The 18,014-nt window shown below is 42.8% G+C and overlaps 1 protein-coding gene across 2 annotated transcripts in view; it reads left to right on the forward strand.

Moving 5' to 3' along the window:
• LOC144141083 (tyrosine-protein phosphatase 10D-like) overlaps positions 1-16,571 on the forward strand; it is a 164,009-nt gene extending 147,438 nt beyond the window's left edge. For both annotated transcript variants that reach the window (XM_077672604.1, XM_077672605.1), the window contains exons 27-29: positions 9,601-9,736; positions 12,109-12,178; positions 14,604-16,571. In XM_077672604.1, the coding sequence (XP_077528730.1) occupies positions 9,601-9,736; positions 12,109-12,178; positions 14,604-14,656 (259 nt within the window). In that variant the 3' untranslated portion in view covers positions 14,657-16,571. The remainder of the gene's footprint in view (positions 1-9,600; positions 9,737-12,108; positions 12,179-14,603) is intronic.
• Positions 16,572-18,014: the final 1,443 nt, after the last annotated feature.

The following is an 18,014-nucleotide window of genomic DNA, read 5'->3' on the forward strand; positions in this document are numbered from 1 at the left end:
AAAGTACCTCTAATCGACCGTGAAACCTTCAAAGACCCAAATCGGAAACGAAGAACGAACCCATGCTACGCTTTTTCGCGCTCTAAGTACACGCATCTACAAACGATCTAACTGTACGCCGATACACAGTTTATGAGATTAGGGTATACTATTGTTCTGCTTGTGCACGACCGTTGCATGCATTGACATATTTGTCGTTTCCTTTTTCGCTTTTGCCAAGTAACCGTTTTGACACAATATAAGCCCGGTATTACGCACGCGCCGTGTGTCCAGAGATCTTATCTTTTCGGTCGACCAACCGCCTATGGGGAAATTCAATTTTTTTTTGTTTACAGAGCGCCATCGGTACCATTAAGAAAGCTTTCGATAACAACCAGTTTCCTGAAAACTCACTGTTAGGAAAAAAATTCTCGGGGCATTTAAGTCTTCGTACACATATTTAAGGCCCTGCGATACTTATTCCCGTTCACCGTCGACGTTGCTGCTTCGCCATAGCGGTTGGTGCCTTTTACGTAAGCGTCCGCCCGCCGATCGGAGCATCCACGCTGTTTTGGAGTCGCCCTTTTCTCTCCAACCCGTTCGGTATCAATGTGCATTCACACTCATTTAAATCCCAACTTATTTCGTCTCAGTTCGTCTTTACCCACCTCATTCGACTTTACTTCATCTTAACCCACCTTGGTTCATCCTGATTCACCTCGATCTCACCATAAACAACGTTACTATACTCGGTTACAACTTAGGAACGGCAACGGAAGTTGCCGCTGTGCCTCATCACCGCAGCCGGATGTTACTCCGCGCAGCACAAGTAGCGCGTTACTGGGAATATTTTGAACATGGCAGGAGCCGTTTTCTTAACTTTTTGAAATTAATATGCCTATAAACCACTGCAGCGATGACAAACAAACTGCGTGAGAAAAGGCAGGCGATATCACGCATTCATATGAGTCTCCTTTCAAAACGCGCGCGCCCGTTGACACCGGGGTCCATCGCTTAGGCGGAGTGATACCGTAAATGAGCTATTGCCGTTATTAACTTGTTCCTGAGTATATAATAATTACTTTCAATTGCTCATCAATCTTTCGCTTCAGTAATCATTATCCACCTCTAATACTCGGCTGGCATACTTAGGTTGCCTTCTGGCTTTCCTTGGTTGACGTTATGTTCTTTTGAAACCAATTTTGTACGATTCATGTCGACGGGGAGGTAATTCAAGTTCCCGTTCTAATGAGCCATGTCAGGCCTTTGTCTTAATAAATTACCGTTTTTCAACCACCTCCTTTTTTTTAGTGTACTGCCGCGCGCTCACAGTAGATTTGTTTTCAGCGAGGAACTCAACATAACGGAAGTTTTCGAGGTCTTATTTATTTCGAAGAAAAACTGTCTTCTCCGGAAGAGGACATTTTACCACCTATAGGCACTCGCAAAGGCACTCGCCGCGTCCGGTTTTTACAGAAAGGCTGTTTGTTGCTTTTTGGGGGTTTTAGCGGGAACGACTTGAGATACACGCACTCAAATAAACTCCGTCTCGGAGTTTCCGTGCTTTTGTGTTGCTGTGTCCTGTACGTTTTGACCACTAGTGCATCTCGCCAAGCTTAGACGAGGCTACATTCAACACCGATTGGTTTTTAGTTTATTTCTGAAATATTTAATACTCTTTTTCCATTGTTTCTAGAGGTATCATTCTATCTTCCGCTTACATAGATGCACTATCTTCCCCATCATTACCGCAATCATCATCCGCATCATCGTTCGCAGCATCAGCAGCCAGTTTTATGTCAACTGCGCGATAAACGCCTGTTTCATTGACTTCCGAGTAGTCTTATCTTGCCTTGTTCGATTTAATTTTGCGGACCCCTATGTTCTTACGTCATACCTCCATCAAATTGTAAGCCTTCTAAATCAATCACTGTCTCTCAGAAAACCTGACCCCTATCCTCTTAGTACAGTGGTTGTCATTTCTCTGCATTGCATTTTAAGCCAAGCTCCACTTCCTTATGTCATTACAAGGTGCTATATCTTCCACTAAGTTTTGTTCTCTAATCCAACACGCTTGTTTCCTCTCTCTTAGTGCTACTCGTGCCGTTCGTCTTTCTGCGGGTTATTTATCCGACCTTAATCTTCCTTCAAGATTCTTAGTGTGCACCCAAGCTTCTAACACCTGAGTCATCCCTGGGAGTACGCATTGGTTCCTTTTAGTGTTCGCCAATTGCTTTTTGCCCCATTGTAATTTCAAGTGTAACTTCCGTCGCTCGTTTCGATCGTCACTAGAAACTAGCCCAAGATAGTTATATTGACCAACGCGTTCCAATTTTTATGGTTTAGTCTGAAAAAAGTGCTATCTGTTCCTCTATGACTAATACTTTTTCTCTTACATATAATTATCTTAAATCTAACCACAAGGTTTTCTTTTGGAAGCGCGATAGAAAACGAGCTTTGGCGTTTTCAAGGGAACTGCTCCGCAACGGGCATGACAGGAAGCACACCAGGATGTTGGGGATGTCGCTTTGTCGGTCAAGTTCGCCGCTCTAATTGGTATGAGCTTATAATGCTGGGCATCAAAATGAAAAAAAAAAACCAATAGTACGTTTCTGACTGTTTCGATATTCCCCAAAATGCCAGGAGCGCGCTGAGTATTACACACTTTCCAATATGGCCTAGTTTTCGCTGTCAGCAACCTGCAGTGAAGACAAAATATTTCGTAATTTTACACTACTCTCCATTCTAGATAACTTTTAGTATATTCTGTCACTTTCGTGAAACAAGTTTCCAGCTATCTTTCGTCTTTTCCTTGGTCAACCTATCTGCACTGCTCTACCACGATATATTCCATAATTGTTTGCGTCTTCGTTCAGGTTGCGTCGTATAGGAGCAGTTCTTGTATACATTATCTGAACGGGAAAGTAATGGCAATCATTAGCACTTCATTTATGGTTGCTAGATGCAAGAACAAGAACGATCAAACACATCCCTATATTGCTGGTGTAGAAGGCCAACAATACAGGGTTCGAGCCTGCAAATTCTTTCCAAAATGTTTAACAGTTTTCGGCCTCTCAATATTTGGTCTTTCTCGTTGCTATAGTTATCGCCGTGTGGCACGGGGCGGTGACCTTGTATAAGCGGGGTGCTCGAAATTTGTTCTTTACTGCCATACTGTTCTTATTCGGTGCCGTTACGAGAAACCTATTTCAAATGAGACAAACCTTTATCCACACGCTCAACCATTGCGAGTTGTTAAAACAGCGGTTTTCTGCTGCGGATAGAGGGTAGAATTGCGTCCGATGTGTAAACAAAACTATGACCTGCGGGCATTCACGGATGGAGGATCTAAGGTTTCACTCTGAAACGGAACACTTTGTAAACGGGGACAATAACATGTACAAATGGGGAAGCACTCCTTATCTTTTGCTGTGCGTGTTAGTGTAGCGGGAAATGACCCAATGGATCAAATTCAGCTAGCCGGCTCACTGTAATGCCTATGCTTTTTTCATCTGACGCTCTCTTTGACGGCATTTGCGGCCCACCGATGGCATGAACTACTAAATTTAGCAAATGCCGCTAGACTAAAAGCAGTGGTTGCTGACTGCGGCACTCCCGCATGCCGGTGACGCCATGCTACAAAGGTGTACACGCACACTATGTCGTATCTGTAATTTCAAACCATTTCCCTACTCAGCAAGCCTATGTACGCGCCCTCTGCACTACCATGTCCTTTTAAAAAGATCCGCCAGACTGAGCTACAAAGGCTAAATATATAGTACCTCGTAGTGTTCTTGACAAATTCTGTAGCTTTGGCACTTATATTTCCTACGAACACGTACCCGTACCCATCATGGACGAGCCAATGAGCCTGGGAGGGATCGGCTAGTCGCTTTTTGTGTTTTTATTGTAGTTACAGCAGGCCTTGCAAAATATGCACCTAAGAACTAATTGTAAAACACTCTGAACGGTTCCGATCAGCTCTAGTATTGAAATGCGAAGAACACACTATTCGTTTGTGAACCAGTAGTGGCACGTGAGTTCAGTTCTCCCTAAACAACTGAGTTGTTTTCTATGTGAGCTAAAATTAATAAAGCGTGCGCAAAAAGCTTAAACGAGCACGAGTACTTATGCTAGCATTAGCAGATCTAATAATGAAGTTAAAAGAGCTTGCGACAGGTCCAGGAACAGCTCCCTAACCTTTCCCCTCCTTGTTATGTTCGCAGCAAATATATAGAAGAGCTATTCGAATCCGCCATTTTGGCGCTCAAAATTCAATACAGCCAGGATAAAATTGAGAAGAGAAAGTCTGGATACTGGTTTTAAAAGCTCACTTCGCGTTATCCACTCAGTCTTTCAAAATTCCATAGTCGCATAAGCGTCTCCAGTGAATTTCACAGTTTTTTTCGGTCAATGGCTCGTTGGTCAACGCCCCAGTGGTTTCTGTAGTGATGGTTGATTTCTCAATGTCCCATCAATAAATCCCAAAGGGTGAGCTGTGCCATCTGCAAGGCCCCATTTCACGAGCAGCTCTTGAACACCGCAATGGCAAAGCAAACTGATAGACATGCTCCTTGCTCGGACCAACCCAGTTCACTCCGAAGAAAAATGAAACAGAAAGTTCAAGCACGGACAACGAGGGGGTCCTGATTTAAATATTGACCGAAAAACGACCTGCGCATTGCATACCCTCTGCGAGACACGCATTTGTGTCTCCTTAGTCTTTAGATAAATCTCAGTGCGTTTCACTCGGACGCCAACCGATCGACTGCGAACAAGGAGCAGGTGCGTTTTGTTGTTTTTCTTGTTTGTGGTGACGGCTACCCACAGGCGCTCTCAGAAACAATAAACCACCAGTCGCAGACAAGGCGCGCGTCGCAAAGAACACGTTTTGTGTACCAAAGTTTCTGATCGTGACCTCAAACGTCTCTTGGGCCCAACGATGAAACCAACATTCGGTATTTTTATGGCGTCCTATAGCGCTTCGATAAAGCCGCTAGGGGAGTGCAGGGTAACAACAATAACGATGCGCGGACCTCGACAGTATATTTATATTTTTTGGCTTACTTTCAAAACTACATGCGTCCGTGCAGTTTTTCTTTGCAAAAATTCACACATGGCTGCACAAAATGCATTATTCCGTGCTGGGCATTAAAAGTTTTGTACTGGATGCTGTTTGCTTTACACCATGCGGCTATTTATTGTCTGAGCGTCTTTCTACTTTATTCCGCCTCCTGCATAATCACGGCGAGTGGCGTGCGAGCACAAGTATTGTATCCGTCGGTATTTTTTAGGGCGGTGGTTCTTGTACGCGCAGATATGCCAGTTCACTTTTGACAGCTCAAAACAAAAATTTATGATCGAATATATACCGGCGCTTAGAGAGAAATATGTTTACACAAGGGTGTTCCGCCCACGCTGTGCGTGGGATGTTTTATACCGTAGCAATGGTATTTCAAGGGGGATTCAAACGACGTATTGACTAAGCGTAGGTGTTGAGTATCTTTCGGGGACTCCAATTTTCATTGGCCCTAATACCAAGCGTAGCAGTGTTTTGCGGTGCTTCATTTATAGATTACGCATTGTTTCGTCCTAAAAAAACCGACGTAAAAGTTGCACTCACAGTTAAAGGGCCGTGGGGTATTTTTATTAGGCGGCATGCCTAACTAGGGAGCTCCACAATGGCTAAAGCGGGAGGTTGAAAACAGTATGGCGACAGAAACACAGACAGTACTGACTAGGCGTAGGTGTTGATTATCTTTCGGAGACTCCAATTTTTATTAGCTTTATGACCATACGTGGCAGTATTTTGCGGTGTGGATTACGTATTGTTTAGTCCTGAAAAACAGAGGCGAAAGTTGTACTTACACTGTAACGGGGAGTGGGGTATGTTTATGGCGCGGTGCGCCTAAATAGGTAGGTCCGGTATGGCGAAGGCTGGAGGTCGAAAACAATATGTCGACAGAAGAACAGGCAGAAGAGCCGCTGGCCATCATGCTCCTCTACCATCGTTTGCAGGTGGTCTTTTCAACAGCTTGCCATATTGCGCTGCACTTATCCACACGTGGGATCGGGGCTATGTGTGGGACACGGATGTCCACGTGACAACATTCAGTCTTCGCGTTTCTTCACTGGACACCGCAGTCTGGATATGTGTTCACGTATTGCGCAGGCCACCTCTACAGGCCGACGTTCCAAGAGCACTGATGTCTCGTAGGAGGGCTCGTCAAGCTATATTATTTTTAAGCTAGAACCACTGAATTCAAACGTCTGGTGCCCTGACGCTGCGGATTCCTGTATACGCTCTGCGCCCACTTTAACCTGCGTTTTCCTGAAGTGTTTTTCATTTTTGCCCATTTCCTTTTTTTCTAATATGGAATAGCAAACTGAAAGAATAAGCGAGGTTATTCAAACTCCCCGCCTCACCTTCTTCGGGCAGCGTCAACAACCCAGATACTCTGCAGAGCGCAGCTCGACTCGAAGTTTCTCAACCGCTCCTTAGTGTACGGGCCTATTTCGGATCGGCATCTTTCATCTCTTTCTGTAAACACCGTAAGCTTGCGCGGGGACATATAAAACTGTACCAGATGATGGCCTGGGCTATGTTTTGAAAGTAATGTATCCCATTCTCATGACGAAATAGCTGAGGAAATGGGGTGGTCTTAAAACGAGTAGCTTCCAGGCGCGTCTCCTTCCCCACTATAGCACACTTTATTGGCCAGCACGACAAAATCTTGGGTGGCGTTTGATGTCCTTACGAATGTCTGAGAATAGCACTACCCGGACCAACAAGTAGGCTGCGGCTATAAAACGAGCCTAGTTGGGTGGTGCTTGAATTATTTCGAGGGCTTGGAGTTGACGTTTTCTCTACCCAGGCTTTGTGTTTCTGCCTGTTACAACACAAAAAGCTGCTGCCATGACCTGGTTTTCAAACGAAATGTTTATGGTAGGGATTTTGTGTTCCTGCCATACTAGGAACACGAAGTAGGCATTTTATTATAAGCACAGGTCGTGACTTCATTGATGTCATAATTTTTATTGGAGTGGGGTGGAATCAGTGCGAAGCAAGATATTGCATGCGATTTGATGTGAGTGGAGGATAATGATTTCCACATAAACGCAATGCCAGAAATCCGGGTGACAATTTAAAACTAAAACCTGTGCATTTTCATCTTGAATGAAAGTCACAAATTAAAAAAAATACTTGAGATATGTACACCTCTTTATTGTACGAGACAAGCAGGAACAACGTAGAGTTTTGCAAGTTGCTTGGCCTCGTCACTTGAAAATGTATTGCTGTATTATTGCTTATTATTGTTGCCGTTCTCCCTGTTCTCTGAATGGCTACAACAACCTGAATTTTAACAGAAAAGAGGTGCATGATGTAATACCATATGTATGCACAATGGTAGCTTACAAGTATTGCATCGCGCGTACCGTATTTTTAGTAATACAGTACAGGAGAAAGAACCCGATAGTGTTTCGTCGCAGACAACGCACCCCCCCCCCCAGGCTAAATTGAAATTGTAATCCCGTCATGGATGCCCGCATGGAAATTACAATTACCTGTCTACCGCCAACAAAAGACGCCACAACATAATGCAGCGCGCCTAACCCTTCGAACGTTTACCGCTAATGTCTGCCACTACACCAGTGGGCCAACGCTTCGGCAGATACAAGTCATATCGATGCGTGGGGGTGTTCAAGCACCCGCTCAACGCGCCGCGCATTAGAAAAATGATCGCGTAGCGATGCGTTGTCATTTCTAAAACAGCACACGACAAAAACCAGACACTCTCGATGTTGTTGGTTGTGCGCACGTCGTTAGGCGTCGCGACTACATGTTGTTCGGTTTTGTTAATCATCGGGGTTTCTCCTAAAACATGCATAGCGGTCATACATAACTCTCTGCCAGCTCATTCGCATGTCAAGCTTACTTGAAAATAATATTTCCACTAGGTAAATAAGGGAAGATACCATAGGAGATTTCCCTATTACATTTGTCCTATGTTGGAACACAAAGAGAGCGAAGATGACCTTTTGATATCGTGGAACAAACAAATTAACTCATTGTCTAAAATACCGCGCAGGCCCAATCATAGAGCATCTCGCAGCTCCGGAGCTGAAGCTTCAATGTCAGCTCCACAGTTGCACCAAAGGTCTCTCCGTAACTTTGGCGCCTAAAACAAGTGATATAAATACCATGGACACCCGATAATGGGGCTCCCTTCTTATCTTCACTTCTTCTGTTCGTCAAGAGTGTTTTGTTTGGCAGCTGTGTTTTAAGTGTCTGATTGTCTAGTGGTTATTTAAAACTTAATTATTGGCGATATAAAACAAGAGAGCCATAGAACCCATTTCTCTTTGACGGCTCTTCAGGCCACTTGAGTGTTGCAGAGGTTCTGAACAATGGCGGTGACGTGAGCGGTAGGCGCAACAAGTACCGAAATTATTTAAATTCTTCCCGAACTCACTACATGCGTCCTAAGTGAAGTGATAATTTCAATCTTAAATATTTTAGCGGATAGCTTGAAGTTTGCTTATGCAGTTTCAGACGTAAAAAGTAAAACAAATGATAGGGAATGGAGCTGGGATGCGAGCCCTCTGTTTTGTCAAATATTTACTTCGAAAGCGCTGTTCCAACTTCCTTCGTTGTAGTGTCAAGTTGCGCATATTAATCCATCAATATAGACCGGTACAGTGTTCATTAAAGACCCATTTCCACATGAAAGCTCGGCGACTATCTTTCTTGCCCCTCAGTACTCTTTTATTAGTGCGGCGAAAGAGAACTCAATTTTCTAATTCAGTACGTTTATTTTTGTTGCTTTCAACTGAAATGATTGGTCTTTACGACAAGCAGACTTTTGTATATTCTTGTGAACCAGACTTGCTCCCACGAGTGGCATGTGACTGGTTTCGTTAAATTGCACGAACTACTGACGTAACTGCTGAGATTAAAAGCTTCCAAAATGCACTCAGGAAGATATCAATCAATAAATTTAGAAAGGAATGCATGGAGGGCCGGATGGATGGATGAATGAATGAATGAATGAATGAATGAATGAATGAATGAATGAATGAATGAATGAATGAATGAATGAATGAGCACCTTTGCTCTAGTCCATTTGCAGCATGTCATAGCCTGACGTTTCTGGAGCTAACTGTTAAAGAAAGAAAACCCGATTCCAGGGAACACATAGAAGTACGTGCGCTCTCGCAAGCAAGATCACGCAAGAATGTACCAGCAAACTCTTTTCCAAAATAAACTACGTCCTTTGCTACACATTCTTAAAAAAGCTATAAATATAAGTTTGTGTTGACGTAAATATCCCCCCCCCCAGGTAATTGGTTCTTTAGTCCATATTACCTAAGTTACACCTTGCGGAGCGGATGAAACATAAAATAATCTCAAGCGTTTTTGGTGTTCTCTTTTATGGATTGCCTAATAGATAAATTTCAGTAAGTAATTTTAATAAAAATGCATAGTTACTTTGGTAGCGCATTGTTATTCGAATATGCACTCGTATTCTTTAAGATAATATATATCGGAGGATAAGTAACCTGCATTTAAAATACGTAACTTTTTTCTTGTGACGCTGCATTTTTTTTTCTTTCAATCAGCGCTGGCGTGGGAAGGACGGGAACTTTCATCGCCCTCGACATGTGCCTCCAAAAGCTGGAGGTTGAGGATGACGTCGACATCTTCCACCTGATCCTGGAGCTCCGCGAGAGCCGACGGTGCATGGTGCAAAATGAGGTGAGGGCACAATCGTATTTGCTTCTCTGTTAAACGCGCCCTTCCAGCGCGCGAACGCCATTTTATTACGCTCAAAGCGAGTTGATAGTTAAAGATGCCTAGACACTTTGCGATGAACGGTATGCCTACGAGCGTAGTTCGTTTAACTGTGAATACTAACGTTCCACCGAAGTGGTAACTACCGAAGAAAAGCAGCAGTGTGATCAATCGCGGTTCAAAGCCAGTGGTTTGCGCTTCCGTAAACATGCAGTGGGTTGTGTGCCTGCAATAAGGAAAACTGATTTCACTTAAACATGAAGATTTTGCCGTCTTGTTTCGTTTTCGTTTTCTTTCCTTGGTTACGGAGCACTGCAAGGTAACACTTTGTGGTTCCTTTTTTACAAGGTTTCAATTAAACAGTGGTTGCCTTCTCTCCTCTAATGCTAGAAATCTAACGTCAGCAGTACAGGGACTGTTGCAGCAGTCGTTGCTTAGAGACCTGGACCAGAAGTGTTCAACAAAGCTCCTAAAGTCAGGTGTTGTAATGTATTGCGGGCAGTTGAAGAAAATATTAGAAACAAACACACTTATTTTATTCACCGTAATATGCCATGTAGGACGCTTTGCCACGTTACTTTTGTATATTGGCGCTGACACAGAGGACCTGGTGGTGGTTGTGTAAGTAATATGGGAACCGTAGGTACCCCCAAGGATGTCCTAACGATTCCCGGTGCGCAAATAAACAGCGGCCCTTTTGCTAGAAAACAATGCGTTTTGTAGGCTGAAATAAATTCCCTCCTACGCTGTGGGCAGCTACGTTCTTTAAAGTTGCAATTGATGTCATTGCAGCAGCGCGTCATTTCAGCAGCGCTACAACGGAAAGGTGTACAGCTTTCTGGGAAACTTCGTGGTTTTACAAAAATTCGTAGCGGTCGAGGTCGATTACAGAAAAATTGTGCCCACCACGCTATCCCGACTATAGCTTACTACCTTTTTTGCTTGATGCGGATTTTTCTATAGTTCCAACAAAGCATCGTTGGGGCTAGCGGTAATTCAGACCTTTGCGAAATTACAACTGGCTTGGATTAAATAGTTCTGGTACTGATAGGTTGCCTCAGCGCAAATCCGTCATTGTGTATGGGTGTGGCGCTGTGTTCGGTATACAAGCTCTTCGGTTAAAATCCGATTCCTTCTTTGCTATTCTGGAGATGAGCCTTCTATAAACCTAAAATTCGTTGTTCTGGATTAACGAGTGCTTTTATTCCCTTCATGGAGTTGTCGAAACTCCTTTTACAATGAGTAGCTATGAAAGTCTCCTAAGATCGCATTCGCCGTTAGCGCAGTTGGTAGGTATTTCTTCCACAGCCCGGGATCATCGCGGTGCGTTTTCAATTTAAATGTTAACAAAAAGTACTGTAGATATTCCAAACCCGCACTTTCCCTCCTGCAAATCGCAGATGTTGCTCTATCACTGTTATATAAAGCACCTTGGTGAAAAAATTAGTTACAGTGCCTCTAAAGTTGCAAATGATCGCCGACTTGAAAGACATTCTCCTTAGTTTGAGGTTTGTGCCGACTATGACTAGTCTTTCTTAATATGAAGTTCACAAAAGGAGTTATGCTATTTTGCGCCTTCACAGAAATTAGGCCCTAAGATAAATATTGGCTGCCGGGAAGAGTCATTGGTAGAGAAATTCAAAGGAGTCGCAGAACAATTACCCATGTGTTTATGTATGCCATCAAAATCACCGTACTTTTGGAGCCTTTCAATTTGATTAACAAGCCATGTCGGGAGAGAAACAAATAGTACCTAGCGAAGGCACATACTACTGGTACATGTAGGGCATACTAGTTAATTTTGCAGCTGTAGATTTTCACCCCACTTTACAATTTTGTTTCCAAAATACCTTTCGCCTTAACAAGTGCATCCAGCAAGACAATAGCGAGCAGGACGAAGCCGCTAGGACACACACGGGCCGTTTCAGTACCCTACCGGCAAACTCAAACAAGCACCCTAGTGAAGTTGTCCTGGTTCTGAAGCATAATAATTATTAGCGAGAGTGGAAGTGCTGAACATGCCAGAAATTATTGCAAAAATTTGGGCAGCAAAAAATTCCCGAAATCAATGTCAAGGGAATGCAATGCTTGTTCTTTACTAAGACACTTGTATGGTAGTGTCCGGTTCAAATTAATTAAAGCTTGGTGTTGCAGATGCTCGGTCTGTTTCCTTTCCCCAAACGAGAATCTGTTTCCTTCTGAATTAGTTGGTGTTTTATATGCTCTAGGCTGCAATATTAGAAGGAATTCGCCTATCACCACAAAGAAAGTAATCTTCGTTTGCAAGTGAATGTCGAAACTCAAGATGTTTACATTTATTTTTTTCCATTTTACAGAAACAGTACACATACTTGTACAATTGTGTGGACACCGTCATCGACGAGCTGTATGGAAGATCCTCGCAAAGTAAGAAATAACAAACACGCATTGTTTTCATAACTATTTTTCCGAATCATATTATTAAAACATGTCCCGCGCAAAACGACAAAGCAGTGGTCTTCCGCTATCGTGTGTAGGTTCGTATTCATTATGAACCTACACGCCGATGTAACACCTAACCTAAGGACAGTTACAGGGAGTACCACTCGCGCAAGTCGACTCTTCGCGGAGTCTTACCGCAAAGCTGAGTGCACTCGACCGTAAGCGCACTTAAAGCGGATAACGCCGACGGAAGGAATTTTTTTACCCTTTACGTATAGTCTCCTCGTATGCAAGTTTAAGCTTGATTGAAAAACGAAGACGCTGTAAAAAAACACGGACACAAATACACCAAAATGGGGTCAGTGCTTCCTTGCTGCCATTATATTTGTTGTCAATATAAACCAACTCGCCCACTCCCAAGATATTCTACAGCCTCCCTAGTCGCGATTTGTGAACTGGACAATAAATCTCAAAAACATCAATTACAGGGTCCCCACTGCGCTAATGACACTTCTTTTACACTGCTGGCGCTTTTCTAACAGGTGCAGAAAAAAAAAACAATAAGCACGCTGGCTTTTATATTTATTATCGGCCCGATCCCAATGCCGACGCCAGACCCCCGCCCGTCAGTATGTTCACACAAGGAAATAATTTTTTTGGCTGTTCACCGCCACACAACCGAAGTTTTCTCTTCAAGAGCCGGAAAACACTATCTCTCCCTCAGTATGCTTAACATGTAAGGTAACAGGCAAACCTGCCCTGCTGTGGGCAAGAGTAGTTCCAAACAGTCGGCCTTGAGGGTAACCATTTACTTACGATTTCTTTTTTTTTTCGTTATCTAAAAACATCAGTTATTGTTAACTGGTATGGTTACCCGTCTATGTAAGAAAAACTGGATATCAGGCTACTTTAGTTCTGCTCCCTAACAACAGAAATGTCGAAATTGCAGTCAGTCTTGTTGTAGCTTTAGGCTCTCCATGTTACATTAACGGCTTCAGATTTACCGTGGGTCTTCATAGAAGCGCGTTTCTCTGCTATGAATGTGACTTCCGCTGCGCGGGCGGCTCCGCATACAAGGATTACGGTGTCCAAAACCACTCCGTGCTCGCAGTCATGTCGGTGCTCCTACGGCAATGGTCACTATTGCACAGTTGCATAAAACTGACGATAATAAATAAAACCATAAAGGTGTTCCACTCAACGTGAAAGCTGTGGCAAGTGCAGAGGAGTGATTCACCATAATATGCTGCGGCACCATTATCCGCTCACTGCGTCCACCCATCACACTCTTCGCCGCCCTGTCTCAGGTCTATTCTGATGAATTGAACGATGGTTTGTCCAACGCATTCTGAATTTCCCGCCTTCGCAGTGCTCGCTCCCCCTGGCTAAAACAGCGCCAGCCGGAGCTGTCTTTTTTGTGCTCGCTTTTCATCCTGCACGTGGCACGGTGCCTGACTGCGCAGTTTGGACTGCGCCATTTTTTTGGCACTTTCACTTCTTTTGGCTTATATCGTAAACACCAACCCAAAAAGCGTTCCTAACTAAATGAACGCGGGCGCTGCCGCTTAATTACACATATTACGCCTCAAACGTACCTGCAGTTTTTTTTTTTGCGCTATACAACACGAAGATGTGTAATAAGCGCCAGCGGTTCAGGAGTTTCGCGTGGTTATGTTTATCTAAACCACCAGTTTTTCGAAGCCAATTTATTACGCACCTACGGTACGCCGTGTGGCTCTACTTGGGTCGCAATCTCCCTGCGCCGCCTGGATCCGGCAGTCGCTTGACATCGAGCAGCGTAACAGTGAGCGAGCTACAATGACAAGGCGCGCCACTAAAGTGCTCTGCACTTAAAATGATGGGCGAATGAATGGACAGAACTTGTCAAGCGGTGACAGTGCGTTGTCAGACAGTAACGTTTGGAACAAGGTTCATGCGGTCTCTTAAAAGCTTTGAAAGCTCTTGAATTAAAAGAGCTTCTGTTCAAGGCCTGATAGTATCGAAAATTTAAAAATTCTCCGAAAATTCTTAAATACTAGTTTTTAATAAACACAAAACCAATACGAGGCTACGTAGGAGCATAAAAAGTGTTTGTTGCCGGTTGGCATTGTGTAGCGAATAAAACTTGTAAACTTGTGAGACCTATTGTCACGAGCCGCCTTTACTTAGATAACAAGTATTGTTTGTTGAGAAGCTAATACTGAGCAGCAGCGGTTCTAGTTCTAATGGGAAAAAAATCCTAAACATGGCTGATATTATTAAATCGGTGCTTCTGCAGCCCGGCTTTGGGATTTCAAAGACCGAATAAGAGTTGAGAAAAATAAATTGTTGCCTCGTACCGGCTTTTGTTGGCACAAAATTTTGCTTGTTTCAGGTAAACAAATGGCTCTTTGTTTTCTCTTTATTTCAGATGATCCTATATACGAAAACGTGGGTTCCCTCATGTCCGGATCTTCCTGCTGACACTGGATACGCGGAAACTGTAAACACGCGCAGCACTTGTGATACATGCGGGCCGATGACTTACTTGAAATGCTCAAGCTTTTCTAAAGTTGTGAGGTGTTTTATTACGCATGAGAGCAGAGACGTGTATGGTTATGTTCCTTTTTGTGCACTTGACTATTGCAGATAAATATTGCGAAACGTTTGGAGGTGTTGTAAAGATATGCTAATTTAAGGAGTCCACAAGCGATGCATGCAATCAAGTCAGCCTTGTTTCTTTTCTGTTTTATCACTTATTTCATAAAGTGTAATTATTATTGCAATATTTTGTTCCTGACATTTATCACTTGTTGTTTTGTAAATGTGGCAGTGATTGCCCGATCATATCCGTTGTTACGCTTCATATAAGATTATAATTAAAAGGACTGTTTGTTTCGAAAGGATTTTGGAGGTTATATTTGTAGAATAAAGTGCATGCACAATTTTCTGTTATTGCCATTTTGGGCTCTGAACTTGACTAGCGTAATTTTGTTAATTTTGTGGTACTTTTTTTACATTTCTTGTGGTTGAAAGCTAGTTTCAAGACTAGCATAATTTTTGAAGGACTAACCGACAGGAAACTACACTGTACCCACATTCAAAGCATTTTAAGGACAATTTCAACACAACACAACTGCAAAGGTAGATGAGATAGGGTTAATCATAACTGAAGTGTGGTGCGAGATGGACAAAACTTCTACCCTGTCATGAATTTATTTGCAATTTCAAGTATCTTTTGAATAGTCATGGTAAACGACAGACGATACCTATTTGAGAAAAGAGGAATCAAACAGCGGCGGCCTTGTTTAGATTTGAGCGTTTTTACATTGCCTTAAAGCTATTGCTTTAAAGCAGTATTAGCTGCGAGGTAAAAACATACTCTTGCATTTCAGTCATACCAGCAGCAGCTCCTTCATTTCAGGTTGTTTGCTTCAAAAACTATAAACGCTAACTCACGATTATGGAGCAACGTCAGTATTCTTGAGAAGAAGTACTTGGACATGCTTTTTACTATTTGATGCTGCGAAATCGGGGCCTTCGAAGAATGGTAATGTAATGCGTTTTATTTAGGCGCAGCATTGAAGTAGCGTTCAAAGCAAAGCTAAGCAAGGATTGCCGCTTCGTTTCGCGTTAGAAATGGGTCTCCAACCTCTCTGACAACGGTGCGCACACAAATATCAAATTATCAGGGTTTTAAACAATGACCATATTACAAAATGAGTCGTGAGTATAGGACTTAAAAAGATGTGCATGAAAGGTGGAGTCATGTGTGACGACCAAATACGCCATTACTATTTATGTATGACGGACATTTCCATTTCCTCCTTTTGCTGGTGAAACACATACGGAAATCAGATTAAATATATACTTTCACTTGCTATCATTTTTATTTTGTAAATCATCTCACCTGCGCCGTCGTAACCAAGCGTTCTATGTTCCTGTGAAGTGTCTTGTTGCTGGATAAAAATGCCTATTTCGTTGTAATAAAGAACGCGTGCAACCACATCAAATACATTTTGGCTCATTTCACCCAAAACCATTCGTTAATATTCCCATCATTTCGAGACTATGCACTGAATGTAAGCGGCCGCAAAGCAGTTGTACATGAGCAAGCGGCACTTTTTTGTTCAACACTTTTGAGCTTGCACAGGTTCGTCTCAATGGCGGACGATTGTTCGAGATCAAGTGCAGAATGTAGTGGTTTGGGGAAAGTGTTTTCCTGGTCATGTCCCCAGGTGCTGGTCATGTGGATACTTTGTTCAGAGTGCCCAGTCGGGAACAATTATATTTTGTGAGCCATTTATTTATGCTGTATGAAATATTTTGGACAGTCCTTTATATAAGCAGCCACAATGTACAGGGTGTTTGCAAAATAAAGGAGCCTCTTTAAAACCTGTTCTGAGCAAACTGCTTCTTTGTGCTGAGCCTTCCGAAGGGTTGATTAAAACCAAATAATTTGTTGCACTCACCTGTTTTCTTGTATTTATTATACCAATATATTTTACATAGGAATACAGGATGCACTGGCAAGAAAACGAACGCCGAAGTTTGAAGGGGTCCTTAGCAGTCGTCTCTGCAACAGGACACCTGAACTGTTTGCCGGAACGTAGAGCCAACATGTGTTCTTGCATAAAAGGTTCATTTCCGTCACTTCAATAACAAAACTGCAAAGAGCTACTACAGTAGACTCGCGATAATTCAAACTCCGATTATTCGTACTTTCGATTAATTCAAACAAAATTCAAATTTTTGGTTGGCCCGCTACAATTTGAATGTATTTAAAAGCTGCTTAATTCAAACTCCGTCATTCGCTTAATTCATGCTTTTTGCGTGTTCATATTAGAAAATATGTACTGCTTTCCCGCAACTATCTTAAAATTTGCCTGCTTTTGTAATCATAGCAGTAGAACAAAGAAAAATAAGCGCTTTTAAGCCTTTAACTAACGAAAGGGGCGTTGCTAGTAAATAAACGTTTCAAAACAAACAGAAGTAAGGTAGACCGTGACTTTTCTCAACTTTCTAGCCTTGTTTACCGTTATAACGATGCGAATTAGAAACCAAAACAACGAGGAAGCCTCAAAAAATGTCTAAACATGATTGGTTGCCTACACTTGTCGAAGCGATCAGAACCACGCGGGCTACTGCCGCGTGGTTCTGACTTACGCATACACGTGTCGCCTGTCAGCAGAAAAATAAAAATAAAAATGACATGGCGGTCACGAAAGTGACGCACACGGCATTCGGCTTGTAGACCTTACACCTCTGCCTTCTGTTTACTTTGTGCAGTTAGGGTTTAAAACGCTTAGAAATTAAAAAAATGGGATTAAAATCAATGACTGATCAGGATGTGTGCTGTCACAGTGCCCAGATTCATAAATATAAGAACTTCTGATAATTTAAACTTCGGATAATTCAAACAAAGTACTGAGGTTCCTTTAAGTTTGAATTATCATGTGTCGACTGCATATCACAATTGTAAAAACTCAAAGGAAACCCTAAATGACACCAATGAGGGCAGATAGCACTGCTTGCACCTATTTTATCATTTCCTTCAGGCTGCGAAAAATGTTTTCATCAGTACGGTGTGTTTTAAAAAAACGGTCGATTATCTGTCATCTTACGAATTCAGTATAGGATCCTCAGTGGGGCACATTCTTCAAAGGTACTCTCGCTACCATATATATGCTGATCCGAAGAAGGACTGCTGTTTCATCGCACACGCCACCGTCTAGGCATATCACCTGTCGTGACAGGCGGGAGAATCGACGCAGCTGTGCGGCTTATCTTTGTATGCCTTGGAACGCAAAAACCATACGGCGTCCTTGAAGGCGGTGGAGGT

Source organism: Haemaphysalis longicornis, unplaced genomic scaffold (genome assembly GCF_048455015.1).
Source record: "Haemaphysalis longicornis isolate Haplotype H1 unplaced genomic scaffold, Haemaphysalis longicornis Haplotype H1 scaffold_6, whole genome shotgun sequence".
Lineage (NCBI taxonomy): Eukaryota > Metazoa > Arthropoda > Arachnida > Ixodida > Ixodidae > Haemaphysalis > Haemaphysalis longicornis.